Here is a 22,449-nt window from a genome sequence, read left to right on the forward strand (position 1 = left end):
AAATCCTCGTAACACCTTTTCGTGTTTGAACTGACGTAGAAAAAACGGAATTCCGAATGAGTTGTAAAATTTGTGCCGTTACTAAGAAGGAGTTCGATAACTCAATGAATCCACGCAGCTTGATGTTCCAAAGGCTACCCAAGTTCAGGACTTCCAATTTGTTTCGATTCGATACGCTGATTACATTTTAGGGATCAATCTTGAAGAAAAAATTTGAATATTGAACGTCTGAACAAATGAGATGAAGCCGACATGTTAAGATGTGATTTTGTTCTTCTATTCCTACTTTACATGAGATTTTATATCATTTACCTCTAACAATGTTGCGTATAATGATTCTATATTAAGCATCTGTAAAACATATAATGATATCAGTAAAGACCTAGATATTTTCTCACTAAGTCTAAATAGTTATATAAATAAATGTCTAACTAGAGTGATTGTATAGCACTTAAAAATGCTTTATTTATAATATAGTGTTTCAAATTGTACGTAGCTTATTGTGCGTAAGCTGAGAGCTGTCGGAGTTTGAATTTAGAATTGTTAACACTATTATATGCATCCTTTTTTGTATAATTATAATTTATACTTTATAGCTATGCTTAAATAAAATAAAATAAAATTTTGTGCCAGATATTGGCAACTGATTATTATTTCTAAGCATACAATTCTACTGTAGGTCTATTTTCTTCGCCCAAAAGTGTTTGAATTAAATATAACTATCACACAGCACGAGCCGACAAAGAGGTCACATGGTGTTATGCGGTTCCACCACAAGTATATTGCACCGGATCACTGGATTTAATGCAATGTCACTAAAACTCTATAGGATTTATTCTTTTCTATGGAAATGTAAAAAAAAATGAAATGTGTTAATATTAAAGGATGATTAATCATCTTGAAAAAATCTAGCAAAATTTAAAATCATAGTTAATGTTTCCATATAAGATACGATACAAATGGCACCAACAGATAACACTAAATATTTCAAGTTGAATTAGCCTAGGCGAGAGTTAATTCCACCTGACCTAAGCCTCATGTGATATAAAATGGAAATTGCGCAAGAATAATTTCATAAGCCGACCTGCATACTAACCGCAGGCCAAAAGTTAGGTGTAGCCAACGGAAGCATATCTTATTCACACACGCACGAACCAATTACGTTCCTTTACATTATGTATTGCCGTTAAGGGTTGGTTAATTTAAGTTTGTTAACTTAAGAGTCGATTTGTTTATTTAATGGTTAATAAAGTAGTATGTAGCCATGCTTTCGTCATTGATTAGCGTACGAGTCTACATGTTAAGTTTTGTTAGTTCTCCTCTTGAATAAATTATGTTCTATACTAAATATAGAGTGATATTTTGATCTTTATAAATCTAAATGTATCACCGAAATGTTTGTACGCACATGACTTCCAAATTAGATACATCTTTCTTTTATATGTTCGTTATTGTCAGGAGAAGGTCTGTATTACAAAAAATTACAAAAATATTACAAAAAAAGCAAATATTTAAAAATCTCAGAAAAGGCAGTATGTGAATGAGACAGAAGAAAAAATATGTCAGTTTGAAGGTTGTCGGGTCAACTAGTACATTTATAAATATACATGATGTCCTACTATACATAAAACGTCTATTACGTCCCAACTAGCATTTGATTAAATATACACACAAAAGATTTTATGAAATCAACATTGTCTTTAATAAATTGAAATATAATCGAGATACATTCTTGCTGGAGCTAATTAGTCTATATTTCTTTTCTAAAATAATGTGTGTATTCGTTGTGAACTATCGCTTGCTGTAGCGGCGAAGAAAAACATCGTCAGGAAACTTACATACCTGAGAAGTTCTCTATAGGAATTTTGAGGGTGTATGAAGACTACCAATCCAAACTAGGCCAGCGTGGACTAAGGCCTAATCGCTCTCAGTAGTAAAGGCCCGTGCCCAGCAGTGGAACAGTATATAATATAAGGCTGATATAATTATTATATGGGTGAATATTTGAAAATAGACATATTCGGTGTTCCTAAAATAAATTCAAATATTGCTCCCAATCGCGATCTTTATCGATTCGATGTAAAGTTTATCGTATTTATATACTATATAAATTAAAGGCACAGTCTGTAAATCGATATTCAAGTCGGAATTGGATTTGAAAAATGTTCACAAATGGCAATGAGAAATGACACATATGGTAATTAGTATTTGAAAAATGGTAATTAATATTTGCTAAATGGTAATTATAATAGGTGGTTGGTAGGTAATAAGTAAATAAATAAATACCGTTAAAATTATATAATATATTATATTTATGAATTATATATAAGTCTCTAATATATAAAGATTGAAAACAAACATATCTACTCATTGCCAACATTATAATATATAATAATTGTAACGCAACATGATTAACCGATTTTGCTCTTAATAATCAACAGAGTTTGGTCAGCAAAATAAATACATCTAACAAAACAACAGTCTTGTTTAATTATTACAATAATATTATGTTTTAAAATCAACAGAAATGAGAAAATCCATTATAAAAATGCGTTAAACATTGATCTTGACTTAATTCTTCAAGGAAATAATGCTAAAATGATACAATATGTCGAATGTCGACGGACCACCTGATATTCAGAGGGACTAGTTGCTTTGGGTGTTTGGAAATGAATTGTAGACATACTAAGTATGTCGGAAAATTACAATGTGATAGCAAAAATGAATCTACTAATACTATGAATAAAGAAACTATTATTGATGAGTTGGGTTAGTGAAACTCTTGTGCTAGACGATCTGTCAGAAGACCCTGGATGTCCTGTTGTTCAAAAATATTATGAATCTGATTCTAATTCAAGTTTAAATATCTTTCAACATCCTATGTTATAATTTATCAGTTTATCTCATAACCTTAATTAAGAAATACATTTACATGCGACTTGTTCAAAATATTATTTTTAGTTGATTTTAGTTTTCATATAACAATTCCGATAGATGTAGAATCTTTTCAACATTTCTTTCTTTGCAGTCTTCTAGCTCTTGGTGTTAATTCTTAAGCTGATAATATTTTTTTCTGTGCTCTTCGTTTTTTTCGTTATTTTTCTTTCTGTTTTTCCTGGGCGTATAATAATAGGATCAGCTTTAATTTTTGTGTATCTACTTCTAAGGACAATTCTCAAGGCTTTTGCTTATACTTCTTGATTAGATTTTTTTATTCCCAGGCATCTTTAAATTCAAAAACAGTGAGATGGTAAGCGATACGATCACCCATAAACAGTAGCAAGTCTACCTGGAATTTTAAATTACAACGTACTGTGTGATACTTCACTGCGGTTGTCATCCTGAGAAATCATAAGGCATTAAGTCTCAAGATGCCCTGTAATAACATTGTTTACAATTTTCTTCGAACTGACACACAACAGTGCATGCACACTGTTTCCTGGCAGCAGAAATAGACACTCAAGAGAGCTACCTTCATTTTATCTAAAACTTCTATTGACTGGTGGTAGGTCTCTCATATGTGAGAGTCCGCCTGGTTAGGTACCACGGCAATGTCTATTTCTGCCGCCAAGCAGCAGTGTGTAGTCACTGTTGTGTTTCGGTTTGAAGGACATTGTAGCCAGTGTAACTGCTGGACATACTAAGACTTAACATCTCTTGTCTCAGGATAGCGAGCGCAGTGGAATACCAAACTATACTTTGTAATTCAAGGTGTTGGATGGTGTTTCTGCTGTTTATAGGCTGTTATATCGCTTACCATCAGGCGAATGGAGGGCTCGTCTCTTCATTCAAAGCTAATAAAATAAAAAAAACTATTAGTGAACTCTCCTAATATAAGAATTTATTAAACCATTAATTACATAACTCTTTATACTATTATTTACTTTTTAGGGATCAAATAACGTTTATAGTCTTAAGTTTATATAAACAAAGTATAAAATTTACGCAATACTAATTACAATTTGTTATTGCCAATTACCGTTTACCAAAATTCAAACGGTAAACACGGTAATTATAACGACGGTAAGTAGTTTTTGCTACATTTTATTTTATAAAACATTCTTTATACTACTTTATAATTTAAGAAACCATAAAACGGGACAGTTTTTTTATGACGATAATTATAGTTAATCCAAATTGTATATAAGCAACACAGACTTACCACAGCAAGCTCAAACGGAAATGAGAAAAAATTGTGACAAACGCTTTTTTTCGACGATAAATACGAGCTGCAGCTGCCGTATAACCAAATCTTGATGTGTAATCTGTTTGAGTCACGAGAGGAAACTCAGCTCTAGCCGCAGAATAAACCAAACAGGCACCGACACGTTCCGTTTAAGTTTTAACACTATGACTATTTCAACAAATGGTAGGTAGAACAATGTGTTGGGACAAATTTCGAAGTGATTAAAAATAATATTAAAGTGTTCTTTATAGTTTGTAACTTGGGTAGCTTGTAGAGTATGTATTCTATTATCTGAATAGTTTAAAAAAAATACGATCTTCAAAAGGTTTTTACTACTTTTCGCACATTTATTGCTAAAATTTGGACATTGTGACACGGATGGTAATTAGATTTAAGGCATGTTTTTGAGGATAGCTTTTCTATTTATTACAATACGGATATGTTTTCCACATGCACATATAGACCAGGAACCAAGCTTTAGGAAAAATAAAAAATAACATTTAATAATATTTGTCTAGGTAGTTATTTGCTTAGAGCCGCGTAATATGCACATGTCAAATATTCACCCATATAGTCTTTATTTATAGTGAAATGTTAAGTCTGGAACTCCTTGAACAATAATGGCAAATCGAACTTAACAGAGAATAATTTTCCATAATCATTGTGGTTATTATAATATTTTTTTCATAAGTTGCAAAATGTTCAATTTATAACATTTACAAAATTATGGGACATTAGGTTTTTGTAGGGTTATATATAAAATTGACATTACTTTCTTATCATTAGTTCAATGTTTACTAAAGATAACTTGATGAAGTTACAATTAATATTCACTTTGATCTATATCCCTTATAATTTAAAAAGGCTACCATTTCATCCAGATATTCGTATGATATCAAACAATTATTAACTACCTACTACCATTCAGTAAAATATGTTTAACAATAACATAATATGAACATAATTATTATTATTGTAGTAGCGAGTAACCGCTCACATTTCAATATGTTTAATGCGTAGTTTTAGTCATGGGAACCTATTATTGAGACCTCAATTGTTAATCTATAGTTATTAAGCTGTTATATCTGTTGGTTTTCCTTAGATGTAATAAATAAATAATGATTTCTTATGTTTACACGAATGTTAGACATTAAAATGAAACTATTTTTTTTCGGATTTTATCGCTGTTTTAAAATTTTAATTGGGAGAAAATTAAATAGAACGCTGCGATAAAATCCGAAATATAGTTTAATCTTAATAATGTGATCACTATTCACTCCCAACTAAGCGATAAAAAATAATTACAGTTTATTTAAAATAGAACCACATTTACAAGTTAGAAACTGACAGTACTGCCTTATTTGAGATTTTTTGCCTGATTATTTTTATGAAATATGCTCGCGTTATGAAATAACGTCGGATATTTTCACACAGGACAGGCGTTACAAATATTTATTATATGCAAATATAGTTCTTATGGACACGAATATTGGAACTTCACGGGATATTGTGATTAAAATTGACGATCAATTCGACAAGGTTATTTGCAAATGAAAGAGGATAATAACATAAAAAGGAAAATTTGTACAAAAGCGCCACGGGCGTTGCGTATCATTCGGCGTAAAGTCATAGTTTTCACAATGAACAATGAAATTGTAATGAAATAAATAAAGAGCGCGGCGAAGCGTAAACTCGTTGCTTTGCTGTTATGGGCGTCCAATGGCCAACAGCGTTGCAGCGCTTGAAATTGAAAACAAATTTGTCAAGCGTTCGAAGTGGTCGTAACGCGCTTCGGTAACTTTATCATAAATCTCAATATGCCGCCGCCAGTCACTTTTTTTCACCGAAGAACAAAACATGGTAAACATTACTGTGACTAAGTATTATATGTACTCGGATAGATAATAGATATATCTTTTTAAGAATTTCGTTTCCAGCCACTCATATACAATGCTATTTACTTAGATCAGTGGTATTACGTAGTTGGGGCTGTACATTACAGTAAAATCTTTAAAAAAGCCTTTGAAAAGTCGATTTTTTGTCGCATCGTCCATCTTGGCTACGTCCCGGGCAGCAAGAATTCACGATATGCCAAAGACTTAAACGAATTCCCATATATGACAAACCTTGTATAACATTATATTAATCTAATTAACCTGATTAAGATATAACGGGAATACCGGGACGAGCGATGAAACAACAACTTCTCAATCCAACGTACATTCGTTGATTGGCGCGACCGTACGGGCCGTTGAATTTATTACAAAATTACCCTCAGTTTGTAATTATTAAAATACATACTAACCAATTACGTTTTGTCTTGCAGGTGAGCGGCGAGGGTCATGTGTCATCGCCTGTGATGTCTCTAATATGCAGTGGGGCGGCCTCTACTTCGTGTGTTTAGCATTGTGTTGTTTGCATACTGCATCAGGTGAGGAACATTTTTGATCATATTTATTAAGGTCTAAGGTCCAAAAAGGTTTAGTATTCGGCCTCCGACGTAGGGCACAATGATGGACTTGATTTAGGCTGGTAACTCCGTCATACCTACAAGCAAGCCAACCATACTCTTCAAGCAACTCTTGAAGAGATTTGAAACATATTTATTCATGTAAAAAAATGTTACTTGAATATCATACATTAAATTTAAATGTAGTAATCGTATTTATTACGTGGCCAGTTTTATACAAACAAAACGAATTCAGTAACATTTTAATATTATGTTTAAACCATAGAGCATCGGAATGTTTGCCGGCAAACATGACAGCTACATGACATTACGCGTGTCACGGAAAAATAACCTTATTATGTAGTACATAATGTTAGCAATTCTGAAATTGTCTGTTTACTTCCATAAATATTCTCTTCGATGACAGGTTCGAAATTTGATTTTTCTTTTACTAACCGTCATTTCCAGTAAACGATCCTAATCGCTTTTATCTATATCAAAAATGGACCAATCAGAACAAATATTTTTTTGGCATGCTTACAAAGACTTATTTTGATTGGTTCATTCTGGAAATCGGATTGAAGATTGAGATTTGGATCGCTAATTGAAAACGGCTGTAAATAAAACCGAATTACTAAAATATTTTGTATCCTACATGAAAGCACACAATGTCGATACTGTTTAATATTAACGTAATTCTATGCTAATGAGACACGGGAAGTTGTAGATAAAATTATGTAACACCGTTTAAGCGAGGGATTCGACGTGAGATGTCTACCAAATCCCGCCTGATAAGGTTATCACGCCTGCACAGATAACTAATTTATCACGCTAAACATTATGTATTAGTAACGAGATTTGCATAACAAGCTTCATAAATCCTAATGAACTCATTTGCACACAATAATAAAGTGCATTTTAATGCTAATTGTTGATAGTAATATGAGGAATTATAATGAAATATAATTGTTATTAAATTAGTTAATATCATGTTTGTGCATTAGTGTGAGGAAGCTTATTTAAACAACAATTTCGCATATTTACAATCTATGTTTATTAATCATAAAATGAGTTCACTATGACAAATATAGCTTACTTCCATCTGTCCTTATGCTATTCCAAACAGTGGCCGACGCAAAGCTTCTAAAATAAGTAGAAAAAAAATTTGCGTTAGGTTTTACCGCAGATTTTACGACCGTCCACATGCTTGACGACAAGTCTGAGGGATCCAGCCCTGAAATATAATTGACAATCATGCAATAAAAGATTATTGATTGATAAGAATCAATATCAGTCCCAAACACCCTATATGGCGACTTAATTTACTCATATAAAAAATATGAAAGATTGTGTAAATATTTGAAAACTTCTTAGAAGTAAACGCAGAAAAAGCTAAACGGATTTGAATGACACGGGTAGACCATATCTCGAATTAACATGGACTACTATTTATCCCGATAATTTGCTTTCCAGGGAAATAATTAAATTTTTTCATTACAAGGTTTTGCGGAATTTTGTAGCGAGATAGACATTTCACGCGGATGAAGACGCAAGCAATACCTAGTTAATAAACAAGGCTTATCTACAACTGAATTAAAAGTGTTATCGCCACTTAGTGCACCCGGAAAAACCAATTCCGACCAATAAAGTACGTTCTATATACCTCGTTGTATTATCGATTGCCTCTCTTGTTAGCTTAATAAATAGTCTTTGGTTGACGGAACTTCTGAACTAGATTTGTTTTATGTACCGATGGAAGTTAATATGGCAATTTGTAAGTCTAATAAATAATTAAATAAAATGACAGTGAAACATAACTTGCTCCAATTTATATTTGCTGCAAAATATGCGGTCTTGATTTTGATGTTACAATATTAGTCTATTTTTAACCAACGTTAGGAAATGTGATATAATGACACAATCATCAGAATCTTTTGTATATATTTTTGTTCCAAATAAAAGTTTTTCTAGTGTCAAATATACCTAAACATGTAAATAATGTTACAACAAAAGGATCACAAACCTAAGGAAAAGAACCTTTCGAGATTTTACGGCCAATGTTTTAAAAAGCGCAATAACTTGTTACATACAAGTTCCTCATAACCTCATATATACCAGTGGAAAAGTGAGAAATTCTCCGAAAGGGAATCTGATAGGAGATATAGATACCAATACTAATTATAATTAGATTTTAGCTCACTTTTCTATAAATATTAATTAATTATTATAATTTATTTTCTTACATATTATATACTACAAAAGGGAAACCGGCAGGAATCGAATTATATGGTACCTTTGCCACTGGTATATACCACAGTTAATATAGCACCATCTTCAGTCAATGTAATTTAGTTCACGTAGAGACCATAATATTTATCTCCCCAATCTGACCCCATTAAGTGAGGGCTCCCAGCGGGCTCCAGTGAACCATGACAATAAACACGTCTTCATACCGTTAACGTGACGGTTTCGGATTATCTTAACTCTCAAACTTCGTCACATAAAACACCTTCGCACGAGTATCACTTCAAAATTTTCAAACTTTCCAAAGGAATTATAGTGAAAATTGTTAAAGTTCAACGTATTTGTATCGAAAATATTAATTATTGACAAATAATATATTGTTTTCATAAAATTCCAGTATTGCGTTTATTTAATTTGTCTCCAAGTATTTATAATATACTAGACCGTCTACAATGGATTCAATATAATCATATAATTGTTTCCGTAATTAACTAAATGAAATTTCCTGTTGTAGAAAATATATTCCATATATTAGCACTAATTGCGGTCTTGTAATGCAAATGGCTCTACGCGAGCTTAATCTGTTCATCTTTCCATATTGTGCAGTTATTCCCAACTATATCAACTCTGTATCAAATATTTGGTGATTCTGCGTCATTTCGAATACAAATTAAATTTTTTCTCTAAAATGAGAACTTTAAAAGTAACAAATCATTAAAATTAAATTATTTTTCGGATAATTAATATTAATTTTAATGTCTAACATTCGCGTAAACATAAGAAATAACTAAGTAACACATCATTTTACATGACTTTGGAAATGAGAAAAAACTGCACCTTTTTTAGTAGTACTATGTTTTTATGATTTACGATTATCAGCCGTTTTTAATAACCGATCGTAATCTCAATCTTCAATCCGATTAATGAACCGATGAAAATAACTCTTTTGTAAGCATGTCAAAAAATCTTGTTTTTATTGATCCATTTTGAGATAGCTCCAAAAAAGCTATTGGGATCATTTGTTGAAAATTTTTGTACATCGGTCATAATTTGTTGATAGATTTTCTATAGTTTTTCAAGTAAAGCTGATTTTTTTGTTAATACCAAGTGGGGCCTTTTCAACTGAGAACAGATTATAGTTACGTTGTAAGAATTTTAAGTTATTTATTATTTTAGTACCAAGCGACGCCTTTTCAACTGAAACTATATTTCAGTTTTAAATAAATTTTACTAAGAAAACCTTTATTTCAGACAATATTTTAAAGACTTCAGTCTAACTTTAAGATTTTAAACTACTTAAAATTAATTCTAATCACAATCCGTTAAAGTATTTTCTAAATAAAATTTAGAGACCTTTATATCAAAATCCCATCACGTCTGTTTACGTTAAGCATATTTTGGGATACTTTATAATCCTTAATCCAAAGTACACAATCCGTTTAATCCCCCCGTGAAAGGTTCGCGTTTAGTTTACGAACTAAATCAACCAAAGTAACAATACAGTTTATCCAAGAAATTTGTTGATGTTGATTGAAAATACTTTTTGCGTAAACAACGAATCGTTTTAAACTTAAATGGCAGAGCATAAAACGACTGGGTCTAAATAATGAAAGTTTTCTTAACGACACGCTGAGATATTTAAACACACCTGTGATTTGGTAAACTGCTGTCAATAATATTGGTTTTATACGCCTCGAACTGCAAAAATTACTTATAACTAAATATTTATTGATGAAATACATAATTAAAATATTTATTAAAATTCTTATACATTTGGAATGTAATTGTAAACATAGTTATTACTTATAGAAATAAGCAATATAATGTGCTGCGCAACCGCTTTCAATTTGTTGCCGAGAATCACTGACAACAATGAAACTGACGGGGTTTTAAATTCTAAATATGTTAAACATTACTTAGATTCAATTTGATTCGGTACGTAACGCAGTTTCCACTAGAAAAGAACGAGCAAGAAAGTAGTATTATTTTTTTAAAATCACTTGAAATGTATAAAGCTGGTACCGTCAACTATTAAAAATATATAAAAAGAATATCATTTGTCAGTTCAATAGTAGTGTAAACTATGAACGATTTCTCAAGTAACAGACAAATTTGATTAATAATTCTCTGGCTTACTATAACAAGGTTCTCTATTATATTTGAGGTGCACATTGATTTATATATTATATCCCACAATTCTAAATGTTTTTCAGTGATATTTTAAAATAATCCCGAAGGATAAATAAAGGAAGAACCATGAATCATATATTCTAATTTTTACTGACATGAAAAATTATAATATTCCTTTTTGCAATAATAGTGAAAATTAACATAAGACTTAGTAATAGTGAGACAGCAAAATCTATAAAAACAAAACAACAATTACCATATTATGAAACGCAGGACGCCCGTTCATGAGGAAGAAATACAATACTTTGATTACTAGATTTAATTCACTCGAGCAATCTTCATCGGAAAAACAGAGAAAGATGGTAATTACTAATTAAGTAAGTTCAAAAAAATATAGATCTCAAATAGCCGCATTTTATTGGCATTTACTCATTAACGCCTCTAAACATCATATTAAATGAGAGATTTTTTTTTATTCCTCGAATGATGAGACGTGCTTGCCGTTTGCCTGATGGTAAGCGATACGACCACCCGTAAACAGTAGAATCACCATCCAACACCTTGAATTACAAAGTATTGTTTAGTATTCCACTGCGCTTGCCATCCTGATTGCTGAGACATGAGATGTTAAGTGTTATTATATCCACTGGTTACACTGGCTACGATGTCCTACAAACCGGAACACAACGGTGACTACATACTGCTGCTTGGCGGCAGAAAAAGGCGTTGCGGTGGTACCTACCCAGGCGGACTGTCACATATGAGAGACCTACCACCAGTCAATTCAAATCAAGTCACTTGGTCAATTTAGTCTCTTTTTCAATTTCACGCCAGAAAGAAGGTGTCAAGTTTTCCAGTTATAAAATGACAATGGTCTGGCCAATATCAAATGAATCCATATGACGGATTATAATAACGAAAAATGTGTTTTTAGCATACTAAGCTTCACAGAATGCTATATTGTTTTGGTTAAATTTAAAAAACTGATTTAAGGTTATAGCTTAAGGTCCATTTTTCATACATTTTGTTTCACCTTTAATCTGGGTAACTAAACAAGTATTGGCAAGTAAAGAATTACAATTCACGTCTAGTTAGTGATTAGTTCTCGCAGTTGAAAGAAAAACGTAAAAATAATTAATATGCATGGATATTTCGGCCTTTAAAATTTCGTCATATTAAATTTTAGTTAGCCATTAACCGGCAACGTTCCATGTTCCATTTAACGTTATTGTTTTTGCGCTAACAGTCATCGTGAATTAAATGTTTTTGTCGATTGAAATTTATTAAGAACTTTTAAACAATAAACTTTGATATTAATATTTATTTTTGATGTAACTTTGTTTTTATTGCTTTGTAGGACGAGACGAGCTTGCCATTCGCCTGATGGTAAGCGATGCGACCGCCCGTAAACAGTAGAAACACAATCCAACCTTGAATTACAAAGTATTGTTTGGTATTCCACTACGTTCGCGATTGTAAGATATGAGATTTTAAGTCTTATTATATCCAGTTATTACACTGGCTACAATCTTGTTAAAACCGGAAAACGACAGTGACTACACACTGCTGTTTGGAGGCAGAAAAGACGTTGCGGTGGAACCTACCCAAGCGAACTCTCACATTTGAGAGATCTACAACTAGTAACTATTTCGATCGTTATCATTCGTTTATTGTAGATGTCGAAATACTTATCACAGATAATAATGCATAAATAACTTCTTGGTTCATACAAGATTATACAACTAAAAATATACGCACTCGCTCGCGCCCTTCATCTAGGAAAGGCATAGGCGCCACGAGTTTACACTCTTTTACCGCGTGTATTTCGTCCCATGATGTGATAGAGGGCGAGCCTATAACCATATCGGGTACAAATTCCAGACTCCAGACTCATTCATAGAAAAGAGTGATAGAAATTAAATTAGAGTACTAAAGAAACCCAATTACACGTTGCCTAGGGATCCAATTCGAGAACTTAGCACTGCAGTTGTACCGTAATAAAACTCACTCTTAGATAGGTAACTATCTATATGGACGGTGGAAAGCCTTAATTGACTTATCGACTTTTTTGTGACATTAAGTTTTAAACATATTTAAAATTAGTACTTCTTTCTATGTTTTTCTAATCTAGTTAAAATTTTTCGAAGAATAATGTCGCTTACGTCAATTATCATGTCAACCGTCAATATAATCAGACTTAAGTACTTGTAAATAATTAAAGGTACTTAAGAAAATATTTTTGCCTTTTTTTGTGAACGGTGTTATTGGTATTAATTAAAATACTTACCACCTTTAACAAAAAACTGAACGCAATTAAGCTCTTTCGTTTCTCATAAAACTCCAAACCAAATGACAATATCAAAACATATATTTTGAACTAGATATTTGAAATGATATCGCGTCGACAGTTAATTTATTGTATCTTGATTTGACATGGAACTTTGGAATTTAGATCAACTTAGTTTTAATAGCTGACATTAATAATGATCTAATCGAAAGATTAAACGCGCTTATCAATTAATTATAATCTGACTTTCAAATCCACTAACGTTGAAAGATGCGTTTCAATTTCCAATATAGAACTTCGAGATATCATTAATTATTTTGATAACATGTTTTAGGAAAACGTAGAAATTCAATTTCTAATAATATAGGCGTTTAATGAGAGTAATTCCATAGAGTTTACAGCCATATAACTACCATCCAAAATACTTGATAACATCCAAGGGTAGCCTAAATTTCTTAGAGCCAACTACAAAATCCAAATTTTGAATAGATATCTAACTAACTTAAAATTAAATTATATTTTATACTAGTGGATGAACAGACATCGTCAAAGAGCCTTAATTTTATCATTATTTCCAGTGTTTATCTTTAAAGTAATAGTTAAAGTTGGGAAAACTAGGACGGGGTAGTTATTTTATCGTTCGTTTTTATTACAAACTTATCTGCGTCGGCTACAATTTACTTTTGTTACTTTAGAACAAGTTTATAACGCTTTATGTAAACTATGCATTCATTTTGTACAAAATCAGTAGTAATAAACTAGTTGGCCGAAATTATTTAGGCAAAGTTTATATAATTAAAAAAGGTAATTATTATACAAAACAGTAGTTTCAATAAATTTCCGATAGTCAGTAAAAAATTAAAGGTCTCACAAAATATATTGATGCAAAAATATTTTAAATAATCATATCACGAAGCAATGTCTTCCACGAATTATTGATTTCAACGAAATTATAATTCACAAAACATTTAACCAATGCACGAGTTACACAAAACAAATGTTCGACAGAGCCATTGCGCTTCCCAGAAGACTACCAAACAAATGTACGACACAGAAGAGACGAGAAGGACAGCCTCGCGCTGTCCAGGGAAATATTCAAGAACATCACGAAGCAACTCCGAGAGAACATCAAGCGCGAAGGCGCCACCGACAGGAACGATCATTTATTACAGAGTGAGTATCGATCTTCACACTTGTGTTTGGTTTTATATTTGTAACGTTTTCGTTTTATCGGTGAACGGCATTGTGTTTTGAATATTTGATTTGATGTAAATACAGGTTTTACGAATTTGTCTCGGTAGGATATTTAGAGACACGATGACGAAATAAAGGTTCCTTGACTGATGTATCATGCCCATAGAAATGATCTATTGTACAAATTGCACAAATCTGTATTGCGCCTATTTAAATTCAATTAAATTATTACTATCCTAATAACTAATAATCTTATTGACTCAATAACTATTAAAAAATATGAATTGTATGTTATAAACATACTGCTAGTGGGCACCAATGAAATCCAAGTCACGATGCTTACTCAGACTGACCTCAGATGAAATACCTATACGTACATTCATACTTATATTATAAATGCGAAAGTAACTCTGTCTGTCTGTAGGCTTTTACGGCTGAATCACATACAAGATTTTTATGAAATTTGGTGTGGAGTTTGAGACTGGGAAGATACCTAGTCTCAAACTTTGTCTATGTCCTTACATAGGCTACTTTTATCCCAGAAAAAACATTTACGCGCAGACGAATCTGTGAGCAAAATCAATACAAATTCACCTAATCGATAAAAGATTATGACTGGATTTAATTAACTTTATAAATAAATATAATTCACAAAATAAATAAAAATCTTTGCAATCAAAGCATGAAAATTCGTGTGATTCATAAATAAAAGGCATTCATCGAAATAATAGGATAGGATCAAACATAAACAGCCTTTTGATTAAACGAGATTGAAGATAGTTTTGTAGTAAAAGTTGAAATCTTAATTAAGATTTACCCCGATCGTTGTCAAGGCAATGAATTTTGTTTTATTCGGGCCCAATCTAAAAACGGGTAATAAAATAATTTATACGGAAAGCTAAAATAGATAACAGTTTAGTGTTCTCTTTCGGAAAGGTCGCCGTTTTGCATAATTGTTTCATTAACGGAATCGTCAACGAATGTACATGCCACTTCTAACTATTTAATTAAATTATGCAAATTTATTGTGAACGCCTTTATTCTGACGGGTGTTTGTAACAAATTATTTATTAATCCTTAAACGGGATATATTGTTCTTCGCATTTCCATTTTATAGGTTACAAGCTGTGATGAGTTAGTAAAATGGGTCATTGTTTTTGTTAATAAATGAGGGTTCGTTTTGTTTCCTTGAATTTCTGATGCGTAACAAATAGTTATATAATAACAGACTGTTACAGAATAAGAGTATAAAATAATTCTATTTTTAAAGCGTTCAATTAGTTATTTGATAATTGAACAAATATAAATCCAGCTGTGTTTTATGAATTCAGTTTATAATTTCTATGGAAATGAGGTAGTTTTCTTAAAAAAAAGGGGAAATAATTCTTATTCTGGTATAAAAAATACTGAATACACAATGCTTGAACCCAAATATAGAAATAACGCCTAATATAACATGACATTTTTTCATAGGCAAGGTAGAAGAATCGCGACCTTACGTGCCGTACCAAAGTTATCTTGACCATCACCACGAGCACCACTGGGGCCCGTACTTCGAAGAAGATGCATTCACCCAAGTTACAGCGCACGTCGGAGCGGAGGCATTGTTGAATTGCCGAGTTGTGATGCTGAAAGATAAAACGGTATGTTTCAAGTTTCTTTCTGTAACATATTTGTATGGGTCTTCGCTAAAGGAAACCCAAAATTAAAAGCGGTTAACCTCAAATAGGTGAAATTGATGGGAATTATTCTTAAGTTTGATTCTTGATGAAATACAATGTCTGAAGATGTCATTGACGTCAATATATGCATTCTTTGTAGACAAAAATATATACAAAGATTTTGAAAGCAAGGTGTAAAGAATAGAATTCGTTACATATTTTTTACGTAGGTATTTGGTCTCAAGAATTTGTATTGGCACCGGACGTACAATACCGTTCAAGTCGATGCATGAAATATACAAAGATAAAAGAATATTATTCAAAGGAATCATAAATATGAATTTCTTATTGAAAGCTACGAAATCGAAAATAGATGAAACATTTTACAATGGAGCGGTAATCATTTCGCTTGCGCCGAATTTCGCGGATCGGCGGTATCACTTGCCGACCAATGTGTTTATTTTCAATAAACTCTCTTTTCTCCGCAATGCCCACGTATATTTTTAACGTGGATTTTCGAACGTTCAGTGAAAAATATATAGAAGTATTCTTTGAATCGAACAAAGTTCGTGTTACTACGAGTAATATTGTACAGAATGGCGCAATCATCAATAAATGTCCATCGAAGCACTTTCAAAGAAAATTGAAAGAGTTCACTGTAATTTAACACAATATAATAATCGTTATAAAATCTTATAGCTACTTTTCGCTTTACTTTATAAAGGTGGAGACGCTGTTTCTAATGAATAGTCAGAAGCCGATTCGGCTTTGAATTAACGGTTTTGAATAAAACTTCCAAGAAGGTTATTAAATATTGGTAATGAGCTGTAGCAGAGTAGGGGCTCAATTAGTGAATTTGAAAAGCAGTTGACGAAAGACGCAGCAAAATAAAATAATAACCTCGCTTATACTGCATTGCCTTTTATAATTACACCTAAATGAACATTAAATAATACATCATTAGAAAGTTACACAGATACAAAAGAGCATTTTTTTTCAACGTTTGCTTTTATTGATTAAAATTTGATCGAATTCAAAATAATTCGTACGATATTGTATATTCAATATGGACTGAAATTATATTATGATCGATTAAACTGTCAAATAGATTCTAAGCAATTTCCATAGATACGTAAAGATGAATACCATCCCAAAACAAATGTATCAAAATTTTCAGAGAATAAAATAACAATACACGGATTACCTTTCTTAGCACAATCGATAACCCCTTGATCCTAATTAGGTCCACTATAAATGTTATTTGGATGTTTTTTTTAATTCCCTATACAGGTGATGTGGATGCGAAACACCACAGAATCAGCCCAAATACTACTCACAGTTGGTCCAGAGAGACACACGGGTGACAGTCGGATTACCATGAAGTTCCAGTATCCGAACAACTGGAGACTGAGCATGAACCCTGTGAAGAGATCCGACGCCGGCCATTACATGTGCCAAATATCTACTCACCCACCTAGAACTGTTTTTACAAATTTAACTGTATTGCGTAAGTACAAATTTAACGTTTGGTGTTGATGATTGTGGTTTTGTTATTGCGTAGATGAACAAGTACGTCATCTAATTTCATATGACAGTATTACGACGCATAAACATCTATTATTCTATACGAGGTGTAGTTACACTGCTGAATTCAAGGAAAAGAACAAGGATATGACAAGAGTGAATCTCTATTAGCGCTTCTGCAAATTTCAAATTGAATATAATAGAACTACGAATTCTCTTCAAATTATGCATAGCATGTTTTCAGATAAATTAATATAAAGGCAATTTAAAATTACCTTATTGTTTTGATTTTGACGGCCTAAATTATAATTGATTGAAGGGATTATAGAGGAATTTTAATTTGAAATATTTATGTAAGATAATGGAATTTTGATTTTACAAAATAAAGGTCTTTAGGGAAATAAGTGAAATAACACAATTAGTTTCCTTTTAGAAGGTGTAATTATTCAGAATAAGGTGTCTTTAATCCACTCAGTGAAAATGTATTAAGAACATTTTAAGAAATTCAGGTGTCAAATTGTTCTTGGGTGAATTAGATTAATGATAGTAATTGTAATAAAATCTCTTGGTATTTCCTCAGGGATAGGTTTGTATTCGTTTAAAACAATGTTTTGTTTCTAGTTTTTGTCTGCTGTTAATTTAAACCTTTCTTTTAACACACTATTTACACCAATGTTTTATTTCTACCTAACAATTCTTTAGTAAAGTTATATTATTTTACAGCTCCCGTAATTACCATAAACGGTGACCAAAGCCATGATATGAAAGACAGATTCTACAAAGCGGGAAGTGCAATAAAATTATCCTGTATCATATCAGAAGAATATGCTTCAACTCTATCCACTAAAGCCCCAATAACCACACCGGCTCCCACCACAACCCCAGCAACCACAACTACAGAACTCACTACAAAAATGAGTACGTTATTCAATAGAATAGATATAATGATGAATAAAAGTTGGAGTGTAGAGACTACAACGCTCACTTCGACTGTTAGTATAAGTACTACAACTTCGAAGCCTAAAGCTAAGACTACAACTGAATTAACTACAGTGATGCCGACCACGCCACCGGTCGAAAATAATATTTATGGAATAATGTGGAAGAAGCAGGGGAAGGATTTTTTTGATAACGTTACTTTTCGCAATTTGAGGTAAGGCTTTAATAATTTCAATACTTTGTACAATGTAACAAAATAATAATTATAATCATATCACGACTCGATCTTTATACCATACTTGGAACCGATTAATTTGAATTAGACTACAATATTATGTAATACGGTGAACTATAATATGCCAACACACAAAAAAATATAAGATATCGTAAATGTAATTCACAAACATTCTAAATAAGTATCTGAAAATTTAGAAACAAGAGTCAAAACAATTTCGCCGAAAATGAAAACAGTATAAAATAATTTACTGCGTTGGTTATTAACGATTGTCAGCTGTTACTTTTCACAGAACATCCAAGGCTGGAGCAATTTAATAATTGGGCGTTTGTTATAATATTCAAATAGATTGAATACGAACTAAATTGGTATTGATTTTAGCGCGACCATCAGCGTGTCGTCGGCGTCGCAGAACGACAGCGGCACTTACACCTGCCACCTGCAGAATCATTCTCAGGTCACGATCAACGTGCATGTGTTGATTGGTAAGTTCATTAACCTCACCTATACCATATTTATATAAGGAATACTCAACGCGGGTGAAGGAAAACATCGTGAGGAAACCTGCACATCTGAGAAGTTCTCTATAGGAATTTCGAAGGTGTGTGAAGTCTACCAATCCGCACTAGGCCAGTGTGGTGGACTAAGGCCTAATCCCTCTCAGTAGTAGAGGAGGCCCGTGCTCAGCAGTGGGCAAGTATATAATACAGGGCTGATATTATTTACTCAACGAAACCCTAAAATCAATCTTCAATTATTACTATGATTTATATTATTCTATCTGAAGAAATTCACATATCGTAAACTTATTTTAAAAGTCTAGTCAATTCATTTACATCTTTATTCATTGTACTGCATGAAGTTTTATATGGGAAAATGACAACCGCTAGAAATTTCAGTAGATTCCGATGGCGCATTCAAATTAGCCGCAGTCTAGCTGTCACACTGCTAGATACTTGACAATATCAATGCAGACTCGTATTGACTATTCGGTTGTACTTTGTCAAGAAATATTTCACAGAAGAGTTACCTTATAGTTAGAATATATTAAAATCCTAGTCTTCGAATCAGCATCGACCTTATACGAATCGTTAAATATTTATTTATTTCTCTGAATATATTCAATTCAATATTACGCATACCATTATATCGCAAATGAATAAACAACCGTAATAAATCACACTCAGCAGAAATAGCTAAGATAGTTTTGTCTACTATTAGTATTTGAACAATGGAGGAGTATTGAAAACTTGGAGAAACTTTAACAATATTGCTCTTTACCAGGCGAGAACCAAGCTGCTGTGCACCACGACACATGGAACAAAGGGACACTTTTCTGGCAACCGCAGGCATTTATTTTAATATCTATAGCCGCTATCATTTTGTTTTATCCTTGAATATTGTAATATAGTACGCGCATTAGGTTTTTGAAAGGAACACTAAAAATAATCAAAGTCGAGGGATAATCATCTGTCGTCGCTCAATATACTATGTAAACACCACTCCATTTACCATCAGGTGCATAAGGTTCACTTTTCCGTGTCTGTGTAGCAAACGAACTTGCTATATATATGAATGCATTACGAATTGTGTATGTAATGTGATTTTCCTTATTTTTTTATACGTACGAGTAAAAAATATCACACGTATAAAACACGTATAAAAGGGACACAAACGTGATGGGACGTGGTCTTTATTAACAGCGCGCGTCAAATAACATCCGGTACAACGTTTGCCGGTCATAATATAACCTATATTTTTCTTGTTATGGAAATTTCAGAATAAGAAAAATCTGTTTATATTATACAATATGTAATGTATATAGGGCAGGCTTCATCATCATCAGCTCGTTGTAGTCCACTGCTGGACGTAAACCTCTCCCAAGGTATGCCATAGAACCCGGTCTGCTGCTTTATGCTTCGTTACCGACCCTTTTGTGTAAGTCGTCTCGCCATCTGACCAGAGGGCAGGCTTAAGGCTGTTTTAAACGACGACATTCAGACACGAGAAGAACGATGCTGAAGACAAATATTTTAGTATCGTAAATTTTTTAGTGTCCTTGAAATTTCTAAATTGTTACGTAAATTAAAGAAAACATCACTGCGTAATTAGTCCCGTGTATTTGAATCACGGTTATATTTTTTACGATAAATCTACATACCATCAAAATTTTCCCATAAGTAGACATTAGGGCTTCAAGCGAATTTGACCTTTAAAAACATTGTGCGCGTTCTGTAACAAATACAATACTTCCGTACTTGTAAGCCTGCGGAATTGATTCCTTTTGGTGTCGGCTTAGGACGAGTTTATACATAGAGCAAACCTTGAGACATTCGACCATGAAACTTAGGTGTAATGTAAATTACGAATTAATCCGTGCATGACATATAGCTGTATATAGGCATGGATTTACTATTTCTATGAAACTTACTGTGTTTTTTATGAAACTGTGTTATAAAGGTTATTTTTATGTTGAATAAATTTCTTCATAAATGGAAAATATATTACTTATTTATGTTGAGAAAACTAAGGATGTATTTTCTTCTAAATAATGTTGTTGATTTGCTCAATAGAAATGTTCGTTTTTATTTATGCATATATTGTTTTGCATAAAATCTATATTAAGGAATTGGTAGTTAAATAGTAATTTCGTTAATATGATCATATACTCTTCATAAATAATATTTATGTCCTTAATAAGTCGAAACCTTTCATAAAATTATTCAGTTATTCAAAAGTTTGTTAGATCTCATAAAGAAGAAATTTTAAGTAATCTCTTAAATGTTTTAGTCCATCTATACAATAATCACAGCATAATCTCTGCCAATATTATCGCGTATAAAGTATTTTTAGCTTTAAGCTACATTTACAATAGTAATAAGACATGTAGAATGTAAATAAACAATACCATTCCATTAATCGTTTTACTTTAAAAGTAATATAATCATTAAAATAAGGCGTCGCACAGACGATGCCAACCTTTGTCAAGAAACACTTAACAACTATAACATTGTGAGTGACTGAATTTGCTTGCTTTTATAGTAGAATAGTGTTTCTCGGGAATAGGTTTAAGCGTCTGTGCGGACCCTTATAGTCGAATACCCTAAGTCGATATTACAATACAAAATGTACAGTAAGTGATTTCTTATTGTAAGTTTATAGGTAATTTCTCTTGTTTGTAATATAAATAGATGTAAGCTATAAGGGCGAAGCCAAATAGCAATTAATCTTTTAAGATATTTTATATGTTGTTGCACATTTTTGTTAATAATACACAAAACTTTCATCTGTAAACAGACAAAGACTATGTTAAATGACTGTAAAACTAAATAAAGTAAATATAAATATTATTAAAACTAACAGAGTGTTTTTATTTCTCCTTACAATAACGTCAAATTATACTTAAAGTGAGCTAATTACATGGAGCAGGAGTATAATTTCCTATAACAATATTTTTTCGAGTCATTAAAATGTGAATTAGTAAGCGTAATAACACGAAATAATTAGACGTTGTTTGAGGAATGGAACATTCTTATAATTTATGAAATAATCACCTCATTTTTCTTTGTAATGAATTAGGATTTAACTTCGTACGTATGC

General features: G+C 32.1%; 1 protein-coding gene across 1 annotated transcript in view; it reads left to right on the plus strand.

Moving 5' to 3' along the window:
* Nucleotides 1–22,209, plus strand: part of LOC115447776 — a 41,660-nt gene extending 19,451 nt beyond the window's left edge. The window contains exons 2-8 of the mRNA XM_030174997.2: nucleotides 6,513–6,617; nucleotides 14,305–14,469; nucleotides 15,964–16,133; nucleotides 17,442–17,658; nucleotides 18,399–18,828; nucleotides 19,231–19,334; nucleotides 20,134–22,209. Coding sequence (XP_030030857.1) covers nucleotides 6,557–6,617; nucleotides 14,305–14,469; nucleotides 15,964–16,133; nucleotides 17,442–17,658; nucleotides 18,399–18,828; nucleotides 19,231–19,334; nucleotides 20,134–20,246 — 1,260 coding nt within the window. The 5' untranslated portion in view covers nucleotides 6,513–6,556 and the 3' untranslated portion in view covers nucleotides 20,247–22,209. The remainder of the gene's footprint in view (nucleotides 1–6,512; nucleotides 6,618–14,304; nucleotides 14,470–15,963; nucleotides 16,134–17,441; nucleotides 17,659–18,398; nucleotides 18,829–19,230; nucleotides 19,335–20,133) is intronic.
* The last annotated feature ends 240 nt before the right edge of the window (nucleotides 22,210–22,449 follow it).

This window comes from Manduca sexta, chromosome 8 (genome assembly GCF_014839805.1).
Source record: "Manduca sexta isolate Smith_Timp_Sample1 chromosome 8, JHU_Msex_v1.0, whole genome shotgun sequence".
Taxonomy (NCBI): Eukaryota; Metazoa; Arthropoda; class Insecta; order Lepidoptera; family Sphingidae; genus Manduca; species Manduca sexta.